At 35.5% G+C, this 18841-nt stretch overlaps 1 protein-coding gene across 4 annotated transcripts; it reads right to left on the bottom strand.

Annotated features, from left to right (window-relative positions):
• Positions 1-213: 213 nt before the first annotated feature.
• Positions 214-17903, bottom strand: LOC113664998 (CCR4-NOT transcription complex subunit 4). 4 transcript variants are annotated; one of them, XM_089201391.1, is made up of 23 exons: positions 17520-17903; positions 17352-17420; positions 15876-15941; positions 15567-15613; positions 14451-14540; positions 13726-13786; positions 13541-13627; positions 12527-12568; positions 12382-12440; positions 11535-11598; positions 10800-10867; positions 10460-10510; positions 10278-10296; positions 9941-10023; positions 8742-8950; positions 8159-8195; positions 7803-7888; positions 5729-5868; positions 5542-5611; positions 4886-4996; positions 4505-4603; positions 3426-3523; positions 214-2870 (listed from the first exon to the last, which is right to left on the bottom strand). In XM_089201391.1, the coding sequence occupies exons 1-23, from the start codon at positions 17538-17540 to the stop codon at positions 2283-2285; spliced, it is 2265 nt and encodes a 754-aa protein (XP_089057517.1). In that variant the 5' UTR covers positions 17541-17903; the 3' UTR covers positions 214-2282. The 4 variants fall into 4 exon arrangements, with proteins under 4 accessions (XP_089057517.1, XP_089057519.1, XP_089057518.1 ...); XM_089201393.1 differs by having other exon boundaries at positions 4535-4603; XM_089201392.1 differs by having other exon boundaries at positions 9947-10023.
• Positions 17904-18841: the final 938 nt, after the last annotated feature.

The raw sequence follows: 18841 nt of genomic DNA, 5'->3' as shown, positions 1-18841 counted from the left end.
CGCCTAGAACAGGCTTTTTTGCATCATTAAAGTTGTGCGAGTTCTAGACCAACCAGAAAGTCATGAGAAGCAGAATAAAGGCAAATACTTTCGTAATCTTTGCGCATAAGACAGGTTTCTCTCGGCTCCCTCATTTCTCCTTTGCGGTTTTCAAACTCGATCCCAACTCGAGTAAAAGGGAAGCTCATGAACAAAAACCACACCAAAAACGATCGGTAAATTTGCTTACGTATTATTTTATAGTTTACTTTAAACAGGAGACTAACGACCAGTTATTTCCTACTTGATTAACGGTTGTTAACAAACCAGGCATGGAACCAAATCCTAATCTAGGATTTGTCTCCTTAAGGTGCCAAACTCGCAAGCGAGGCCAAATCTTAGAGTTAGAGATTTACAGCATAAATTCCCAGTTGGCACCCATCTTTCGAACATAGCTTGTGAATTTTCGTTCAATGTAATTTGTCACTGTGTGCATAGGATCTTGCAGATCAACATTGGGAGGGGTGTGGCAGCAAATGACGTAACAAATGTGTCCCCCAACCCCAACTAAATGCAGTAATAGTTTTAACTAAGACCTATTAACGCATTTCTGTTACCTAACATGACAGTTTCCCTACAGCATGTGTTTCGAGTCAAGACTACAATGGCAACTGTAATAAAGGTTTCATCAAAATCAACATTATTATTATTGATGCTTCATTAAAAAATACAAAACAAGAAAAAACAAATCAAAACAAACAAAAAAACAAAACAAAAGCAAAAACTGAAAAAACTAACATGTCTTGCCAAGTAACCAGCTCAGGAATTAACTTCAGAGAAGCCATTCTAGTCGTGACTGGCTCTATCATGCGTGACAAAAACATAACCAGTTCTCTTAATGTTACCTGTTCAATTACAACACCACCTATTGAAATTAGTTCCTTCCCATTTAGTGCATGCTGTAGTTTAATAAATATTCATGCCTGAGAAGCTTGCTTGATTACTTCAAATGAAAGTTTAAGCACACAATTAGAGCAGATATAGGAAAATAAGCTGACAGGAGTTAATTTTGTTTCGTGTGACAGATATTCTGATGTTTACACAACTGCAAAGAAATTTCGCTATCACAGTTAAATTGATAGAGTATTATACAGATGCAGTATATATGACCATACCATTTACCATCAGCAACCGTTAAACTTGGTATTATTATGAAAAGAAAAGAAATGAAATGTAATGAAATACAAACTACTTCCTGTTTAAGTTCTTAATGGTTTCTTCCTGCACATCACCACCTTCATGCACTTCACAAACATGCTGTATAGACATTATGTGTTGGGTTTCTGTCTTTTGGTGATTTTTATCTCTTAGCCACCATAACAACATAAACGGCTTTTGCTGTTTAAAATGCTGATGAAAGTTAGACAGGACAAATTGCAGAGAGCAATAGTTTAAATAGGAAAAGGGATCCTCATATTAAGACAGATGTAACATTCTGATTAAGAGATACAAGTTTTTGGCTCTCCTGTTCACTTGGTACATCTTTATGACAGAAATTGAGTACTTTTTGAAGTCTGAACCTTTTAGTGTTTAACAGCCTGTGTATACCAAAACCTTTCCTCTCTGGGTATTCTTAACCCACTAGCTCCTGTGAGTGACCAAAAAAGAAATTCTTGCTATATAAATACAATATCATCCAGACAAGTGATGAGAATTAAGAAAAATATCAATTACAGGATTACTAATGGAGCCAACAACAAATTCTCCAAACTAACATAATGAGAATCCTTTAGTAGAAAGTAAGGAGAATTACAAATGAGACCTTGGGAGTTAAAGGTTTAATACTTAAGAGTACTTAGCAAGGTATTCACAGGCTGTTTAGAAGCTTAACAGTCAAGGTAAGCCAACAGTTAGCATAAGACCATTTACTCCAGAGATCTAAAAACTAAGTTTTAAACCATATATTTCTTTGCTGGTTGGTGCTGAAAATTGCTGTCAAGTCCAAAAATCTCCAAGCTGATAATTTTCTTTCTTCTTGTAACCTAACTGGTGGGTAGTGTATTGGCATACTTAGGAGATTTTATTTCCCAATCACTATTTAGAGTGCAAGTTTCAGGCCTTTAACCCATGGGTTCACCAGAGCATCCACAGTTTGAACCTGCACCTAATGAAAAGGCATCTGTTGTTCTCATTTTGTTTCAGTTTGTTTTGCAGTTTCTGGAAGCTGACTGACCTCCTACACCTCTCACTCATGATCTTGCTTTGATTCAGTGCCTCCAAACCATGTGCATAACACTGTTATGTCAATTTAAGCTTGTGCTTTGTTGCTCTTTCCCAATACAATTCCTCTGTCCCACAGATCCACTTGTAATATCTCTTCTTCTCTTATTGCAATATTGTGAAGGACCTGCCTTCACTTGGGAATTGTCTCTGTCTTGAAAAGAATGAGTTTGTTTCCTTGTAAAGCCTCCTGGTGTCTCAGTATGTCTGCTCTTGGTACCCGAATGTCTACTTTGTTGAGAGTGTCTCTCATCTCTCTTATATACTCCTTGATTTTGTTTGTACTGTCTGTTAGTCTCCTGTATTCTGCTGTCCCGTTTTTTCTTTTCAGTCTTGTGCTCCAACAATGAATTACCACATTGACTTGGAAGAGGGTCGTTTACGTCGATGATGGATAACTCACTCACTCTTGTTTTGTGCTGTTCAATACAATTTGGTAATCCTGATGAAATGTCAACTCTGTGAGTTCCTTCCGTCATTGCATTTGTTACATTATCCCCTGAAGGCTCCGAGACTGATAGTAATTCTTTTGTTCTTGTACTAGAGATCACCTCCTCTTGTGAGGATTCGTTACATGAATTTTCCTTCAGCTTCTCTGCTGACGAGACTGCCTAGAACAAGACAAACCTTACTGAAATGCCTATCACCTACCATCTTCAAAATTTAACTTATTTGTCTGAACATGGGACAAAAAAAAATATCCTCCCCTCACACCTGCTGACTCAGCACTCCAACACTCTACTTCTGAACTACAGAACTTGCACTGAGCTGTCTCATATCCAAGATTCATATGGGAAAAGTGTTCTGCCTACTGTGAGGATTGGCAAATGTCAAAGGAAGGGGGGGGGAAGAAGGAGGAAAAGAAGGAGGAGGAGGAGGAGGAGGGGGTGGTGATGTCAAAAGGAGGAGAGAGGAAGGGTAAATAGAAAGATAACTGTTGACAAGGGAGTTGGAGGTAATCATGAAATGGATTGAAGGAAGTTAACCTGTGACCTTAGGTTCATCACACCAACTAGAGTTGACAGTTCAAAAAGAGATAGGGGAATAAAAATGGTAAGCAACTGCTTCCATTTATTGTACACCAGGATTTCATTACATTAAAATTCTCATCATTTAATTAGTTTAAGCTGGTGCAAAGACACAGCTAAGTAAGAAAAAATGTTTACCGCAGTGCTCTGAAGATCTGCTTGTCTCCTAAAAGGATGCATTCCGGGATATCCATTAGAAACTGTTCTAGTAATGGGATTGTTCCCTTGAGGATTACCTTGCAAAATCAAGTTAAAAGAAATGAGAAGGGTTAGTCAGGTCAGAGGTATTTGAAGACCCAAAGTTATGTGTTGAATCAAAGAGAGACCCCATATTAGGGCAAAATACTGTAGGGTAATTTAGTATTACAACTGAGATGATAATGTAAATTAATTTTAAGCAAATGAATCGAACCCATGACCTCTGCGATACCGGTGACTTTCATGTATTCTTATCACAATGTAAATTAAATTAGGATTTTTAACAGCTGACTTTTCAAGCATTAGTCCTAAGTCAGAGTGATGACTCAAAATAATTAAGTTATTTTCAAACACCTGTCTTTGACAGCTTTACATTTGAATTCTGAAAATTTTCTTAGTCTGAGCCCCAAGATCAACTTTGGATTCTGTCCTTATCTGCTATTACACCCAAGCTTTATATAGAAAAACATGGTGTCAAGAGTTAACAAACATCTTATTGCAGAACAAGAAGTTACACATTCACTCACAAATTGCTGAACTATTTACACCCTAACATCAGTATGCATATTCTCTTCACTGTTACCTACACATTTCCAAAGGTACTGATAAGGTGAATTTGTACCACAATCAGAGTTTCTTTAGTTGGTGATCATTTCCTTAATTTTCTTAACATTAATGTTTGATTCAGGGTAGAATTGAAGGGAGAACTTAGATGCTAGTCACTCTCAGGTGTTAAACTGTTAACTGGTCTTCAGACAGAGGCATGTTTTCTTTCAAGAGTAGAGAACTTTCCCTAAAATGTTTGGAACTCACTTGGGTTTTACAACAGACTTTCCATCAACACCCTGCCTAGGTGAAAAAATTGGGGGGGCTGAAAAATTTCTTGAAATGTCAAGAAAATTTCACTTGAGGCCAAATTTCCTTAAAAATCCCCTCAAAGCCACAAAATTGATTAAAATTCCCTTGAACTACTTTTGCTGAACACTGTAAGATACATGAAACATCATGACAGAGCTAACCTGTGTCAAGTGCTTTTGACCATAAAATACCTGGATCATCAAGCATCGGCATGTGGTGGCTCGTGGGTGATTTACATTCAAATCCTGGAGGAGGGCGACCTTTGGAAAAAAGGATATGGATATCTTTGTAATTTTCAGAACTGGTTCAAATTCTGAGCTGGTTGCAAAGAAAATAAGAAATAATTTTGCACTTCAAATGACCCTGCCTGCCAAAATGTGGCACAGTGTCTTTGTTTTGAATTTGTCACAACACTAACTGGATTTTGAACAAAGCTTGTAACAGATGAAATAAATAGTATGACACAAGCTGTAGCAATTGTTTCAAAAAACTTACACAAAATTCTACAGATAACTAAAAAACTTGTTTCTAAGATTACATACCTTGGAATGGGTTTTGCGTTTGCTGTGAAGAAAAAGGCCAGTTAGGTGGATGACTTTCTGTCAGAGGTGCAGAATGAGACCAAGAAGATTGTTGCTGAGGTAACAGAGAATCTAAGAAAAAAAATGAGGCATTCAGTCACATAAAACTTTGGAAATTGAAGTTACAGCATCTTAACTATTGCAATCAAACACAAAGACTTTAACTTAAGTTAATATTAATCACAAGTTTAACATGAAAGTAGGTATTTGAACCAAGCCAATAACCAATAATTCAAGCATTCAAGGTTGTCAAAAAGATTTTGTGTCACAGTAGTAATACAGAGCAGGCCACTCCCCTCCACAAGCAAGAGGCATTGGGAGCAAGAAGCATTCAGAGTAGCTGTGTATCTTTCAGAGTATGCAATGCAATGTGCTAGTTACTGGCTTATTTTGACCAACCTGAAGCAAACAAGTTTTCTTAAAATAATGTATCCACCAGTACAAAAAACATTCCCTTTCACTAGGAAGCAGGATGCCTAGTTGTTCAAACATTTTTTGCTTATATGATTGGATAGATGCCAAGATACTTTGCTACTCTACAAGAAAGCTTTGTTATCATAATTTTATAACAAACATACTCCATCACAAAAATCTGATGTTGTTATTTAACAACATACCTGAGAAATTAATGTTTATGTTTGGTAGAAGTGCTCTAAGTCCATCTTGCCAGTTTTTAATATCATCACTCTGAGAGAGAACAAACATTCCAGAATTCAAAATCACAAGTCATAAAAATTAAGTACCAGTAATATATTCCTTCCACAACTAACAAGGGAAGAATTGAGTGTTTCTACTGCAACCTACATTTGGTGGAAATCCTGGGAAGAGACTTTGTGATTGTGAAGCTGTGGAAGTGTGAAGAGTATGTCCAGGCAAAGTTGTTTTGTTTTCTTCTTGAAGAAGATCTGCCAAACCTTTACTGCACTCATTCCAAGGATCAAACCCTTGCAAAAAAGGAAAACACAGCCACTATTACTAAACAGAAATGTTAATTTGATGACAAAAATAAAATTGCCAATGCCATATCAATCATTAAATATGCAAGGAGTAAAGTAAATTCTATATACAGTAATGGTAATTGAACTAAGTGGAGTGCAATTCAGTTTGAAATCAAGCAAGTGATTTCAAAATCAACAAGCATGTCACACTTGTTTGATTTGAAATCACAAGTATGATTTCAGACCAAAATGAAGTTCAATTACCATTTCATTACATCCATTTTTACATAAAAACAATTATATTGCTTGCATACAGCATTTGTTGGTTTGTACAAATATTTTATTGATCCAGTACTGAGCCACTTTGTACATGGTTCCTAAAGTCCTCTTTCATTTTCCTGCATTTCAATTGGTTACTAAGAGCAAGCCTTGAAATTAATCAAATTGCAAGAATCACCAGTGATTTCAAAATGGATATAATAAATCTGATCATCATCATAATATTATAATTAATTATTTTTATTGATAAATCATCTTTACCAAAATCAAAGAGACCAAAGATACAGTATTGTGCAAAGTTCGGCGAATTCCATTATTTGTTCTCATGATGTTTCATCGAAAGTTTTCGAAAGCGAAAATTCAATCGAAAGTTTAAGGCCTCTTAAGCAACATTTTGTTTGAACAAAGGATGCTTTTTCATTTAATTTTCGCCACAAAACGAAAATTTGCAGCGGAAAATGTCTTTTCGATCATTGGTGTTTGAAATTTTGCTTCAAACTGACAATAGACTGCTGCAAATGATTAAGTTTGTTTACTGTTCATGTAAGCAACACGAAATATACATATAAACATATTTCCAGCTTCTTTTCAGTCACAAGGACAGAGACACTTCATATTTGAGACTAAACACAGCAGACAAAAGGTCAAACTACCAAAAAGCATCACATTTGATTCTGAGCTCGATCTGTGTATGACAATGAAAGTAAATTGGAAAATACAGTAATTTCGACTAAGATACATGTTGCTGGTCGTCTTGTCATCCCTGTGCATTTGATGATTGACGAAAGTTTTTGCATCCATAGACAGCTTTTGAGGTCTTCCCGATCAAGGTAAATTTGCCATGGAACCAGTTAGACGCAACCTTTTAATGATGCGTGTGATGCTAGAAAAGCTCACTCATAACCCTTCCCATTTTAACGCCCTCAGTATTTCAGCTGGGTGAAGGCTTTGCTTGTAAAGGATCTCAATTCTTTTTCTAGAATAATTTGAAACTTTTGCCATGATGACTATCAAAAGTAGAGTACATAAATGATCCCAAACGCATCGACACAATTGAGTGTTGCCATGGTTGCAAACAACATAGGTCGCACAGAGACTGGAATTGTAGCAGAAAATTCCACGGGAGTATTACATAGAGCAGTAACAAACCACAAATTCAACCAAATCTTTTTGAGAAGAATGAACAATAGCAACACAGAACAAATTTTCACTCGAAATTCGAGTTGCATTTTCGCCATCAAGGAATATGTCGCTGAAAGTTTGAGCTGTTCAAAACAATACATACCTCAAAAATTCATGGAATTGTCATTGAAGTTTCATTTTGGTCAAGAATTCATCAAAAAGCTATTACCCGATCAATTACTTTTGCACAATACTGAAGGTGTTGTTGTCAGGTAGCCTACAGACCCAGGGTTGTAGCTAAGAAATTAGGCTGCCGACAAACATTTCAAGTAATGTGATTCAAAGATAGCTTTTGATACCAATGATTGCAAGCGCGTAACATCAAAAGTGTGCATTGTGCTTTACTGAGGGAACATTGGCCAAAACTTCAGCCAGCAATTGCCACTTTTTTCGTCTGACAAATTTGCCTGCAGCTGAAGATAGCTACAACCCTGGAGACCAATCAGATCAATCTGATGTGATGCAAGTCATGGCAGTACCTAAATCATCTTCCCCATAAACTTTCAGATGTAAATTAGACAGGCCCAGACCACTGCACAGATCAGCAGAGAACAGACTGGAAGTACTGCAAAGAAAAAATGAAGGAAATGACAATTGGCCAAAAGTAATCTGTACTTTTAGGAAAAAATCATATTGACAGAAAGAAGGCTAGTAAAGAAAAATAGCAGGTAGCTGATATGATGCTGCACTTTGCTCCACCTAAGGGATGAGTCAAATACCTCTCAGAATTTAACAACAAAGTCACTGATCCCTGTGCTTTAAGTTTTCAGTCACGTACTGTTTGTCAAATTTATATCACAATTTTCTCATTGTATTATTAATAAAAGCTTCTTACTCTAAAACGCGTCCAGCACTTTCTGTATTTCCCCAACCTGTAAATGTAACAGCAAAGTTGTCAGCAAAAACAACTGACTTTTGTTACAGAGGGTCCCATTTAAAATAATGGTCAAAATGTGACTTGATTGATTATCAGCCCCTGAAATTTTTTTTCCAACCAACACAATATCTATCTAATGAAGGACACCTTTTGCTATTTTTCTAAACAATAATTAGTTGGTGAACGGATGAAAAAACTGTTTGAACGGATGTTGAAATCATTTAAACAAATGTCAGAACCATTCGAACAGATGTTGCAATACTTCGAACGGATGCTAATGTATTTCAAACAGATGTGCAAACTGTTCGAACGGTTTGTTGAATGCTTTGAATGGATTTTTTTAGGCGTTTGAACAGATGACAAACAGATAATGAATGGTTTACCCGTTCAAACAGATAACTGTTAGCATCCGTTTTGCCTTTCACAGTCACAATTGATTTGCAAATGAAAAGAAAAAAAGTCATTTTGTCACTTGACACTGCCATGAATAACATGTTGAAACACACCACAAATCTCCAATAAAAAAGCCAACAATTCTTACCTGTATTGCTGTAGGTTGACTGTGGATGGTTTGCAGGTTTTTCTTGTCTTATGGTGTCAGATGGCTTATGTTCTGTTGCAGTTTTAGTCAGAGATGGGAGACAAGATTCCTCCCAGTCCTCCTCCTCTTTTCTTTCTGCAACTGAACTACCTTCATTTTCTAAAGTACTTTGACAGGCATCTCCTTCTCCATTCTCATCTTTGCCAGCCCTTCAACAGTCAAAGGTAAAGCTTAGAAAGAGTTGAGTATGCAGTAAAGCTAAGAGGCCCATAGGGCACCAGAGCCCAGTCTCTGTAGCACGAAGCAACAAAGCACACTACTGCTACTCTTGAATGAATGACTGGTCCATGCCAAAGTACCCCACACACCCACTTCCTCCTCCCCCCCCCCCCAGCATTTTGTCCCCATTCCCTGACAGTTTGCTGTCTGAGCATAGGTCATCAATTAACCCTTAAACTCACAAGATCTGTATGTTAATTCTCCCTTCTGGCTACTACTCATTTCCTTGTTAATCACTTCTGAGGGTTAAAGGATTGCCATGGGTATTCAATTAAATGCCACAGCATCTATTAAATTTTTTGTGATTCAAATGTGGCATTTATTCCAGGGTGGCATTTATTTAAAATCCTATTTATTTCTTGCAAACAATAGTACGGTGACTGACAATTTTAATTTTAAAAAACAGAAAGATGTTTTAGTACTTGTCTACAAAGTCATATTTTTATATTGTTCTCAAATTTCACTATTTGCATGTCAATACTACTGCAACACAAATCTAATGTCAGATATGCTTTCTCAACATCAGAACTGGTACATTCAAAAGGATTTGTATCTGGTTCACTCAAAATTTCCAACGGCAATTGAAGCATTGATCGTTGTGTGCTTTTTGAGTCTATTACTAGAATGAATGCCTCATCAGGATGGGGCATTTATTCAAGGGAGGCATTTATTAACTCACTCAATGTGTTGGTAAAACATTATGTCCAAGGTGAGTTGAGAAAATCATGCAATGTTGGAAAGATTTCACCCGATCAAGCACTTGTTTCAGCTTGTAGAAAACCAGACTTTTAAGAATTCATCAGACTTCAAAGTTATGTAATTTTGTTTCCTTATTTCTTCCCTTTTTCAGGAAGTCGAGACTATACACGAACCCTGTGAGAGGTATACAAGAAAATCAGATCATGAATGAAATCATTTACATGTACCATGCTGCTTCTGATGTTAGACGAGGAGACAATCTGTATTCACCACCATCATCAACCGGCCATTCTTCATTTTTATCCTTAAAAAAAACAAAGCCAAGTAACCAAAACATCTGCAAAAATGATAAGCATGATGCTGGGTATTACAAAAGTTTACTTTGGAATTAAGAGTGGGATAAAGTGGAGTTGATCCCACTTTTTACTGCATGGAAAAAGTGTCTTTAAAGACATTCTTGTGGTCAGGTGTTCCAAATATTTGTGTACCAGCCCCTTACTGTGATCCTTTTTTTAAAAGAATTTATATGACAGTATTAATACTAAAATGCACACATACCTTATCACTGCTAAGACCCCTGGAAACATAAAATTACAGAAATTGTGTAAGTTAGTTATGTTAACAGTGGAAAAGATTCCTTATCTACTTTTTTCTATTTATGATGAAACAAAATAGTTGCAATGCTGACATCTTCAAACTATTAGCACAAACAAACCAATCAGGTTATTAAAAAAACTCACATTTTCTTTGAATAAAAAGCAATTAACTGCTGTTCATATTCTTGATGTTTTCTGCAAAAGAACCACAGTAACAACAGTATCAATATTCAACACAGTAGATTGGTGCAGTGACTAAAATGCCACAAAATTCTTAAAAGGGTAACTTAATATGTTTTGAAAGCACATTGCATGTTGAAGTGAAGGGAAGTGGGAATGGGAGGGGAAGGAAAGGGGAGGGGATAACAAGGGAAATTTGAAGGAGGAGAGGGGAGGGTAAAAATGGAACTATTACAGCTACAGTTGGTTTTATATGTTGTTGTTTTTAGAAAAAAATTGAAATGGCCAAAGAAAGGTTACACACCCTGCCTGCATTTCATCCTTTGTAAAGCTTCCTGCACCATCACCTAACTCATGAAGATACATACAATCCTGAAAATAATCAAATAAAAACAGCAATTTAATTATCCACTTCTAAATGTTCCTGAATGCATGAGTCCATGATGGAAATATTGCAAGTGCATTTTTTTCCCATTGAAATTTTATTACTTAAAATTCCAGAATAATTTAAGTTTTTTTAAAATCTCATTGTGAAATCTATAGATGGTTTTCATTCTATTACAGGCGAGGAGTGATAATACATTTGAAAGTACACTGAGGCTCAAAAATGAATTTCTAGTAGTTGTATAATAATTTAAGTTTTTTCCATTTTGACCCACAATTCATTTTAAACTTCAACAGACATGTAGTTAAAAGTTGTATTTAAAAAAGTCAGGTCTACATGGTTTCAACCTAATTTGAAAAGCATTCCCTTTGTTCCAGAAACACGTACATCTAATTTACCATAATTTTGAAATTCAAATTAATCTACAATTGAAATTTAATTTCACTTGTAAATTATTACTCTTGGCTACAAAATAAATATGTAAGCATTATTCAGTAGTTTAATTGTTTCTGGGCTGATAAGAAATCAGGTTGTTAACATTGTTATCCATGAATCTATTTAAATCAATTTTCTCTTTTCACATTCTCTGAAATTCTATGTATTGGACAAACCAATTACCTTATCACAATGAACTAGTCCAAGGTTTTTACTTACTGTTTTAGGACACGGTATGTTTCTGAGAAAGTAACTACAATATTTAGTTGTCCCTAAAGAAGCCCTGTCAAAAAAAATTGATTAAAAAAACAATTACAGGAATACAGAATTATCAGTGGCAAATGGGATTGCAGTAAATGTACTGGTATTCAGTTTTTTTTTTTGAAGAAGAAGTCATAAAACGTTTAGTATGAACAGATATCATTAGTATTGGTAATAACATGGTTTTGAGAGAAATTTGGTGTTAACAAGTATGAGTAAATTTTCAAAGACAACAAAACTAAGCAGGCCCACAGGGTAAGTGAAATTTGTAGCCTTTAAAATTTTCAAGTGCTTATTACACCAAATTACAAGTCATAGAGAAATCATGTTATTACTTTGCATTAGTGTTACACAAGAATGCACTCATTTTCAGCCAATCAGAAGCACGCAAATCTTTCATGTACATTATTATCATAGAAACACACATCCACATCAAGGAGAACTCACAATATCAACAGATATATCTATGTACTGTAAAAAAAAAGCATTGAATCTAAATAGAGCAATTTTCAATTGAGTGTCAAAAGTAATCCAGAATTGCTTTGGTTTTGCTTTAATTCCCTCTGTGAGGATTGATCTACAAAACTTTCACCACTTTCTCAACCAATCAGATGCCAAACTAAAACCAATCACACCATTAGTTGCCAGCATTTTCTGCACTTTAGGAAGTTTGGTAGTTTTCACTTTGAGTTCTCATTGGCTCTTGAATATTTTTTCTTTCTTCTGATTGGTTATTAGGATTACTTTGGTTTTAGCTCTGTGACATTCAATAGAAAAGCACTCTAATCAGGACACTTTGTCTCACTTTAATGTTCTCCCATCAAGATGAGTGTTACACACTGCTATTATTGCTTTAATTGCATCCTGTAAATAAAAATAAAATGTGTTGATACCCTTTCATCAAGGGAAGCCCAGTCTGGGCAAATGGTTGTAAAAATGAATGTGATTACCTCTTCTTTCACATATGTAATGTAAGCACTAGCACTGGGTCCCTTAAATAAAACAAACAGATAAGACTGATTAAAAATAATAATAGAGTATTATTTGTCAACTGAATTACAAAACTTAAAAGAACATGTATTTTTCCACCTAAAAAGTTCAGGGGATATATTAAAGTTCACACGGCAACCAGGTGGACAATCAGACATAGTTTGATGCTACTCTGGTTTGCAGATTAAATGAAAGTAACCAAAGAAGTTACAATTCATAGATCCAGGGGTCTATGAATTGTAACTTCTTTGGTTACTTTCATTAAATCCGCAAACCAGAGTAGCATCAAACTATGTCTGAAGTTCAAGGGAGATAATAGTAAGGAGAAATAAGATGCAAGTCACTCTTTAGGGCTTAAGGATTAAACCAACAAGCCTGTTCCAAACTTACAATTTGAAAAAATATTCTATGTGATGGAGTCACCTTATAACTTTCTCCACTTTCTCAAGGCAAGATGGAGTTAACCCTTTAGGTCCCACTAGTGACCCAGACAGAATTTCTCCTTACACTATCAGTATGATATCAAGCAGACAAGTAATAGGAATAAACTAAAAATATCAATTAGGGGATTATTGATTAATCCAATGCCAAATTCTCCAAACTAACATAACATAAATTGTATGACAGGCGGTAAGGAGAATTATTTATGAAATCTTGGGAGTTAAAGGCTTTAAAGATGGAGGTAAAATAAATAAATAAAGCAACAATGTTAGTCATTTCTGGATGATTGCAAGGGGCTGTCATGCTTTGAGTTCAGCAAGCAACTTTGGAAATGCTTGTGGTAAGGTTTTATTCAACCCTCTTTTTACTAGTTGTGGTGACAGGTGAATAGCAAGGGAATTTTTATAGTTTCATACCTGTGACAGTATCTGATGCCTGATGATTACCTCTACCTATGAAGACCTGCATGGTTGGCTTGTTGATTGTATTTACCATAATACTAGGTTTCCGAGTTGTTTGAATTCACTACTCACCTGGGGACCTGCATAATTTGTACTATTATTCACAACTATTTTGTGTATTTTTCCAAACTTGCTGAAGTACTCTGGTCTTTTAAGAAGCTAAAAGGAAAACACAAAGAAAAAAACACTCATAAAAATTTCTCTCAATTCTTGAACTTAAATCTATAGCACATGAGTACATCAACTTTAAAACATACCTCGGGATCTGCTAATCTTTGAGTTAGTCCAACAACAAATACCAAATTTTTCTGTACAACTCTACAAGAAAAGGGAAAATATCCACATTGGTTATGGTGCAAACTGTGATCCTTTTATGTTAGGGATATATACCCATTCACTCCTTGTCTGTTCCAATTGCCTTTTCCACAATTTAATTATCACATATAAGATTGCAATGCATATTTATTCTATAGCTGACAGAACAAACATGTATCTTTAAAAATAAATAAATAAAAAAATAAATAAAATAAAATTATAGGTTAAAAGTAACATAAATAACTTACAAGAAGAAGAAAAGCAGATCATACTTGTTGGAATAATGAAAGTGCACAAGGAAATCACTCTTTGTAGAGATGATTTATGTAGGAAACTTATATTTCTGTGTGTCTATCCCATTTTGAACACAGGCTACTTTTCAGTCTTTCAGGAAACAACGAAATATCACCCAGAAGCTTGTTCCAAAATAATGACAAAACTGTCATGCAATGAAAGCAATTTTCCTTAATCCAATCAAAAATATCATATTTAGTCATTTCCATGACATCCCAGTACCTAAAATAAAATTCATAGACTTTCTGAACCTGGAAAATAACATCATGAAATTCTAAAGCTTGCCAGGTCTTCCATCACCCTAGCAAATTGCACAAAGGCTAAAAAAATGCTCTAACAATGCATACCAGTGCATACTGATTTGCCTTCTCACCTCACATTTGCTAAGTGTTTTCTGTTCTCAGTTACTTTTTGTTTTCTTTGTACATCTTTCTGTTTCCTCTCTTTCAGAATTCTCTGTATTCTGCAAAACAAATAAAAGGGTATCACTGAATCAGAAAAATACAAAAAATTTTTTTTTCCATAATTCTTTTCCATCATGAAGCACATTCAAATATAAATTTCCATTGTGCTGAGGGTTGTATATTATTGCAGCATTTTCTTTTTCTTCCCTCCTTGATATTATTTTGGTGAATCTGAAAGCTGAAGAATTCTAAAAAACTGCACGGCAAGCAAACAGTTAATGCAAAGTTTTTGGGAGAAACAAACTATACATGGTGTGTCTGTATAAAATAACCCGTAACAGGTGTGGCTTTTCTCTTTTTTGATGTGTTTGTATTGAAAACCAAAGTATCTCTAATCACAACATGAGCATCATTGTCAAAACTAGGAAAAAATAAGTATCTCTATTTCCACACTTAACCCTTTCACTCTCATAATGCCACGAAACACATTTCCTTCTTAATCAGTAACAAGAATTTGGTGATACATGTAGATCAAGATTAAAACTTCTACCTGATAAGTTTGAGTTTTCTCATTGCTTGTTTGCTGGATAATGTATGGATATTATATGGAGAAGTAACATGTTAATCACTCTTGGGAGTTCTAGTATAATACAAAATTATCATCATTTTGTTGGCATTATGGCACATTTTACAAGCTACAATAGAAATTTTGGCAGACTAAAATGCCTCCCATCCTTTCTCAATGCCATCCAAAATGATAATAGTGGTACTACAGCTTGTATCCTTGGGGATAAATATGTTTTGGGCCATTCTAAGAATCATTTTAACCCTCTTGCATTGGCTTGGGTCCAAAATAAATGTTTAACTTTATTTTCTTATTAATTATGCTGAAAGCTTTTTTCCCCAATTTTCTATTCATATTATTTCTGGCCCAACATTTTAGCTCTGGCAAACATGTCATGATTTTGAATTGCTACATAGAATCTCTAAAATGAGTTGGGCTTGAAAAGCTGTATATTTGTTTGCTCAGTAAAACGTTGATCTAAAATGACATCTGTCTATTGGAAAAGTTATCCTTTACTTACTCGTCTTGTGAAAGGGGTGTATACACCGCAGGATCTTCACTGTAGGGCTGAAAAGATAACAGAAAAACTTTAACACAAGCAAGAGATAAAATTAAATGTATGACTCTCCCTTCAATACCTAAAGTTTCACTGAAATAGCTACAAACAGCAACCAAAACAGTTTCCAAAAATAGAGGAAAAGGTACAAATAATCCTTTACAGCTCATCAACAAGGCTAGGTTTGAGTTTATTGTTTAAAGGAGCTAAATTGAGAAAGAAGTGCATGAATTTTGCTTGCATACAAGACAAAATATGACACAACTTTCAAACCTTTCTACAAGCAGGACATAAGCCATTTTCATCTGTTCTTATCCGATGCCAGCAAAACCTGCAGATCTAAAACGAAAAATTCCTGGGTTAGGAAGAAATTTCTCAAATCTATCAATTCCAAACCTACTTAAAACAGATCTTGCAAAAAGCATAATTTGCATTCATTCTCTTTCCATAAGTGTATTCTTCTTTTTAGAATTTTTATTTAGAATCTTATGATGAGTTATAACTCAAGTCATGTACAGTATATTCTCTTGATGCTAAAAATATATTGATTCAGGAAAAAATTGGATGCAATTTGTAGTAATTATGTGAGAGAAAAAAGGAAAAAATTCTGTAAAACTGGAGACCAAGATTTTTCTATCTATTGAAAGGTAACACTTGTAAAACTGGTAAAGGAATACAACTTTCTCCTACTTAGTATTCAGTTTATGAAAATATATCCCACAATGATTTTGCAGTTAGATAACCCACTAAAAAAAATTCCACAGTGTAGGTAAGTACAAGTAAAACAATCTGATTTGCAACATGAGAGTTGCTTGTTTATAACAAGAAGCAAGGAAGGAATAGCACAAAACATTTCAATATCTATGATTTTATTCAAAATGATTTCAAGTGAAATTGAGCTCAAACTTGTGATTTGTTTTTCTTTAAGCATCCAGAGCCAAGTGGTAAACAAACTTAAATAGTTTGAGACCATTTTGAGCTTACAGCCAATTTAAATTACAGTGTCTAAGTGTAATAGTAACAACAGACAATAACCAGCTGAAGCATCACAAAGGTGAGGAATTCAAAGTTCAAAAGGAACATTTGCAGCCAAATACTCCTCTCAAGCGATAAATATATATCACTTGTTCATGAGAGACAGCAAGTGGTATTTTTCAAATTCCTTATACCAATTTCTGTCAGTGTGAACATGGTGGCTTAGCTTTAGATCACATTAAATATATGACAGAGATTAGCACTCAAATGTACAAAACACACGTGCACCTAAGATCATAACTGAGATTGGAAAAGAAATGTAAATATATCAACAAATTATTTCTTGATATCTATAATGGACCTTTTGCTTCGCATTGGAGTTCAATTACTTGTAGCTTTTGTTATATTTAGGAAGAAATATTCCCGATACATTCAATCGAGTACGTATAAATTCACATATTCCATTGCTACCATCAGAGGGCGTTAAATGTTAATGATGAATTATACTTGTGTAAGAACGGCACCGACTCGAAGAAACCAAAATATTGCTCAACCATTGAACCTGAATATGGCACTCGTAAACAGCAAATCGTATTATGGCCAATGAATCTAACAGCTAAGAATTTAGAACAATATTTGAAAAGTGTATAAAGTCACAAGATATACATGTTTATGTATTAACATATTTGTACAATTACGCGTTAAGTTGTTTTGTACTGCATAGATCTGTTCACATGAGGCGTTTCTCTATAAATCACCTCACATTTCATTTACCTGATATCCACAAGTGCAAGGGAAGAAATTGACATCGTCGATTTCCAACTGTTCCATACACAACGGACACTGAGTAATAATTACAGAACAGACAATTTATTTAGAACTCCCGCCAATAAACTCGAGATCAGCCCCAAAAAACTCAGTAAAATTCAACAGCACCATTACCTCTGCATCTGAAGCTTGCATGATGATTTTGAAAAAGCCGTCAAGGTAGACAGTTTAGTCGCAGAAACAAAAGGCAATTCGGTCTACAAAGTACTGTAGTTAATTTCTTGGCGGGCCGAAGTAGACAACTTTCTAAACGTCTCACCGGAAACAGAAAATGTCGGCGGAAATTGTCGGTGCGTTCGATGGAGAGCGAATTCTTCTTTCCCTGAGATTCCGAACGATTCAGAAATCCCCAAATACAAGAAGAGATGAAGCAGGCAACTTCTATTACTTGTGTATAAACTTTTGCCCTCTTGCCCAATTTCCTTTCCTTCGCTTGTCATATCACGACTGTGTCATTTGCTATTTACGGCGCATGAGCCTCGCGCATATGACTAGTTTGTAACCGGCTGTGATTGCGGGCTATATAAAATGCGGTCTTAAATATTCTGCGATCTGATTGGTGGCCTAGTGGGTAAGATTGGTTTACATCGCGCCCTACTCGGAATTCCCCGCGAAAAATTGTTTCTCAGCAGTTTAAATTATGGGTAACTTATAAGTAACTCAAAACGTTAACAAGGGAAATTTTTGGGCCATTTTTGAAAAATAAAATGCTATGATGCCGTACTAAGAAGAGAAGGCCTTCAGAGGAAATCTCAAGGAGAATAACAAAAATTCATAAATCTACACAGAAATTGCTTCGCCTAATCTTTTCATGTAATTTTCCCATTTTAACCAACCTTGTTGGGTAAAGGTCTTGGCGTTTCTATGACTTTAACCTGCTGACTTCGTCTTTCCCTTTCAAGGATTTTTTAGCAGTTACAATCACACCCGCCTACCTTGATGGCCCCTTCACAATGGCGTCTGTTCATCATTAATATTAAACGGTTAATGGTTTTCACACGAGAGCAACATTTGACTTTGTAGTGTGATCGTTCGGGTGGGAGTAGTTCCGGCAAGGATTTTTTTTGGTAGTAACTCCCTCGAATTTACTTCTGACCACCCCGTTCGTTTTATTTGATCCATTTATCGCGCTTTGCAGCATTCAAGAATTGGTAACTTAACCCGAAAATTCAGCCCGAGCGACACTATGATTATCAGCTGAGTGTGGGCGGGTAAAAGTTTATAGACGGGGTTTTCACCGTAAAATTTTGGTGTTGACACGAGTAACCTTCCTCGTTTCCACTGATAACCAAATCTTGGGAGCCGTGCGTCGCCAACCGTCAAACCCGAAAACCCGCAAAAGGAAGTCAAAGGACGTTGCCACGGGAAACAGAACCAGTTGCCTGTGACAACACCATTTTAATGTCAAAACGTAATTGTCATACAACCGTCGCCTT

Source organism: Pocillopora damicornis, chromosome 3 (assembly GCF_964200805.1).
Source record: "Pocillopora damicornis chromosome 3, jaPocDami1.2, whole genome shotgun sequence".
Taxonomy (NCBI): domain Eukaryota; kingdom Metazoa; phylum Cnidaria; class Anthozoa; order Scleractinia; family Pocilloporidae; genus Pocillopora; species Pocillopora damicornis.
Note: the sequence above shows the minus strand (reverse complement) of the source record. Positions and strands in the feature narration are given on the sequence as shown.

What these genes read in the sequence shown, in the direction of transcription:
- LOC113664998 (XM_089201391.1), bottom strand. Translation starts at nt 17,540, where the DNA reads ATGCAAGCTTCAGATGCAGAG. An exon ending in AAACACTTAGCAAATGTGAG is followed by an intron (nt 13,787 to 14,450) that starts GTGAGAAGGCAA and finishes CTTTTCTTGTAG; the next exon opens with AGTTGTACAGAAAAATTTGG. An exon ending in AACGCAAAACCCATTCCAAG is followed by an intron (nt 4,604 to 4,885) that starts GTATGTAATCTT and finishes TTTTTTCCAAAG; the next exon opens with GTCGCCCTCCTCCAGGATTT.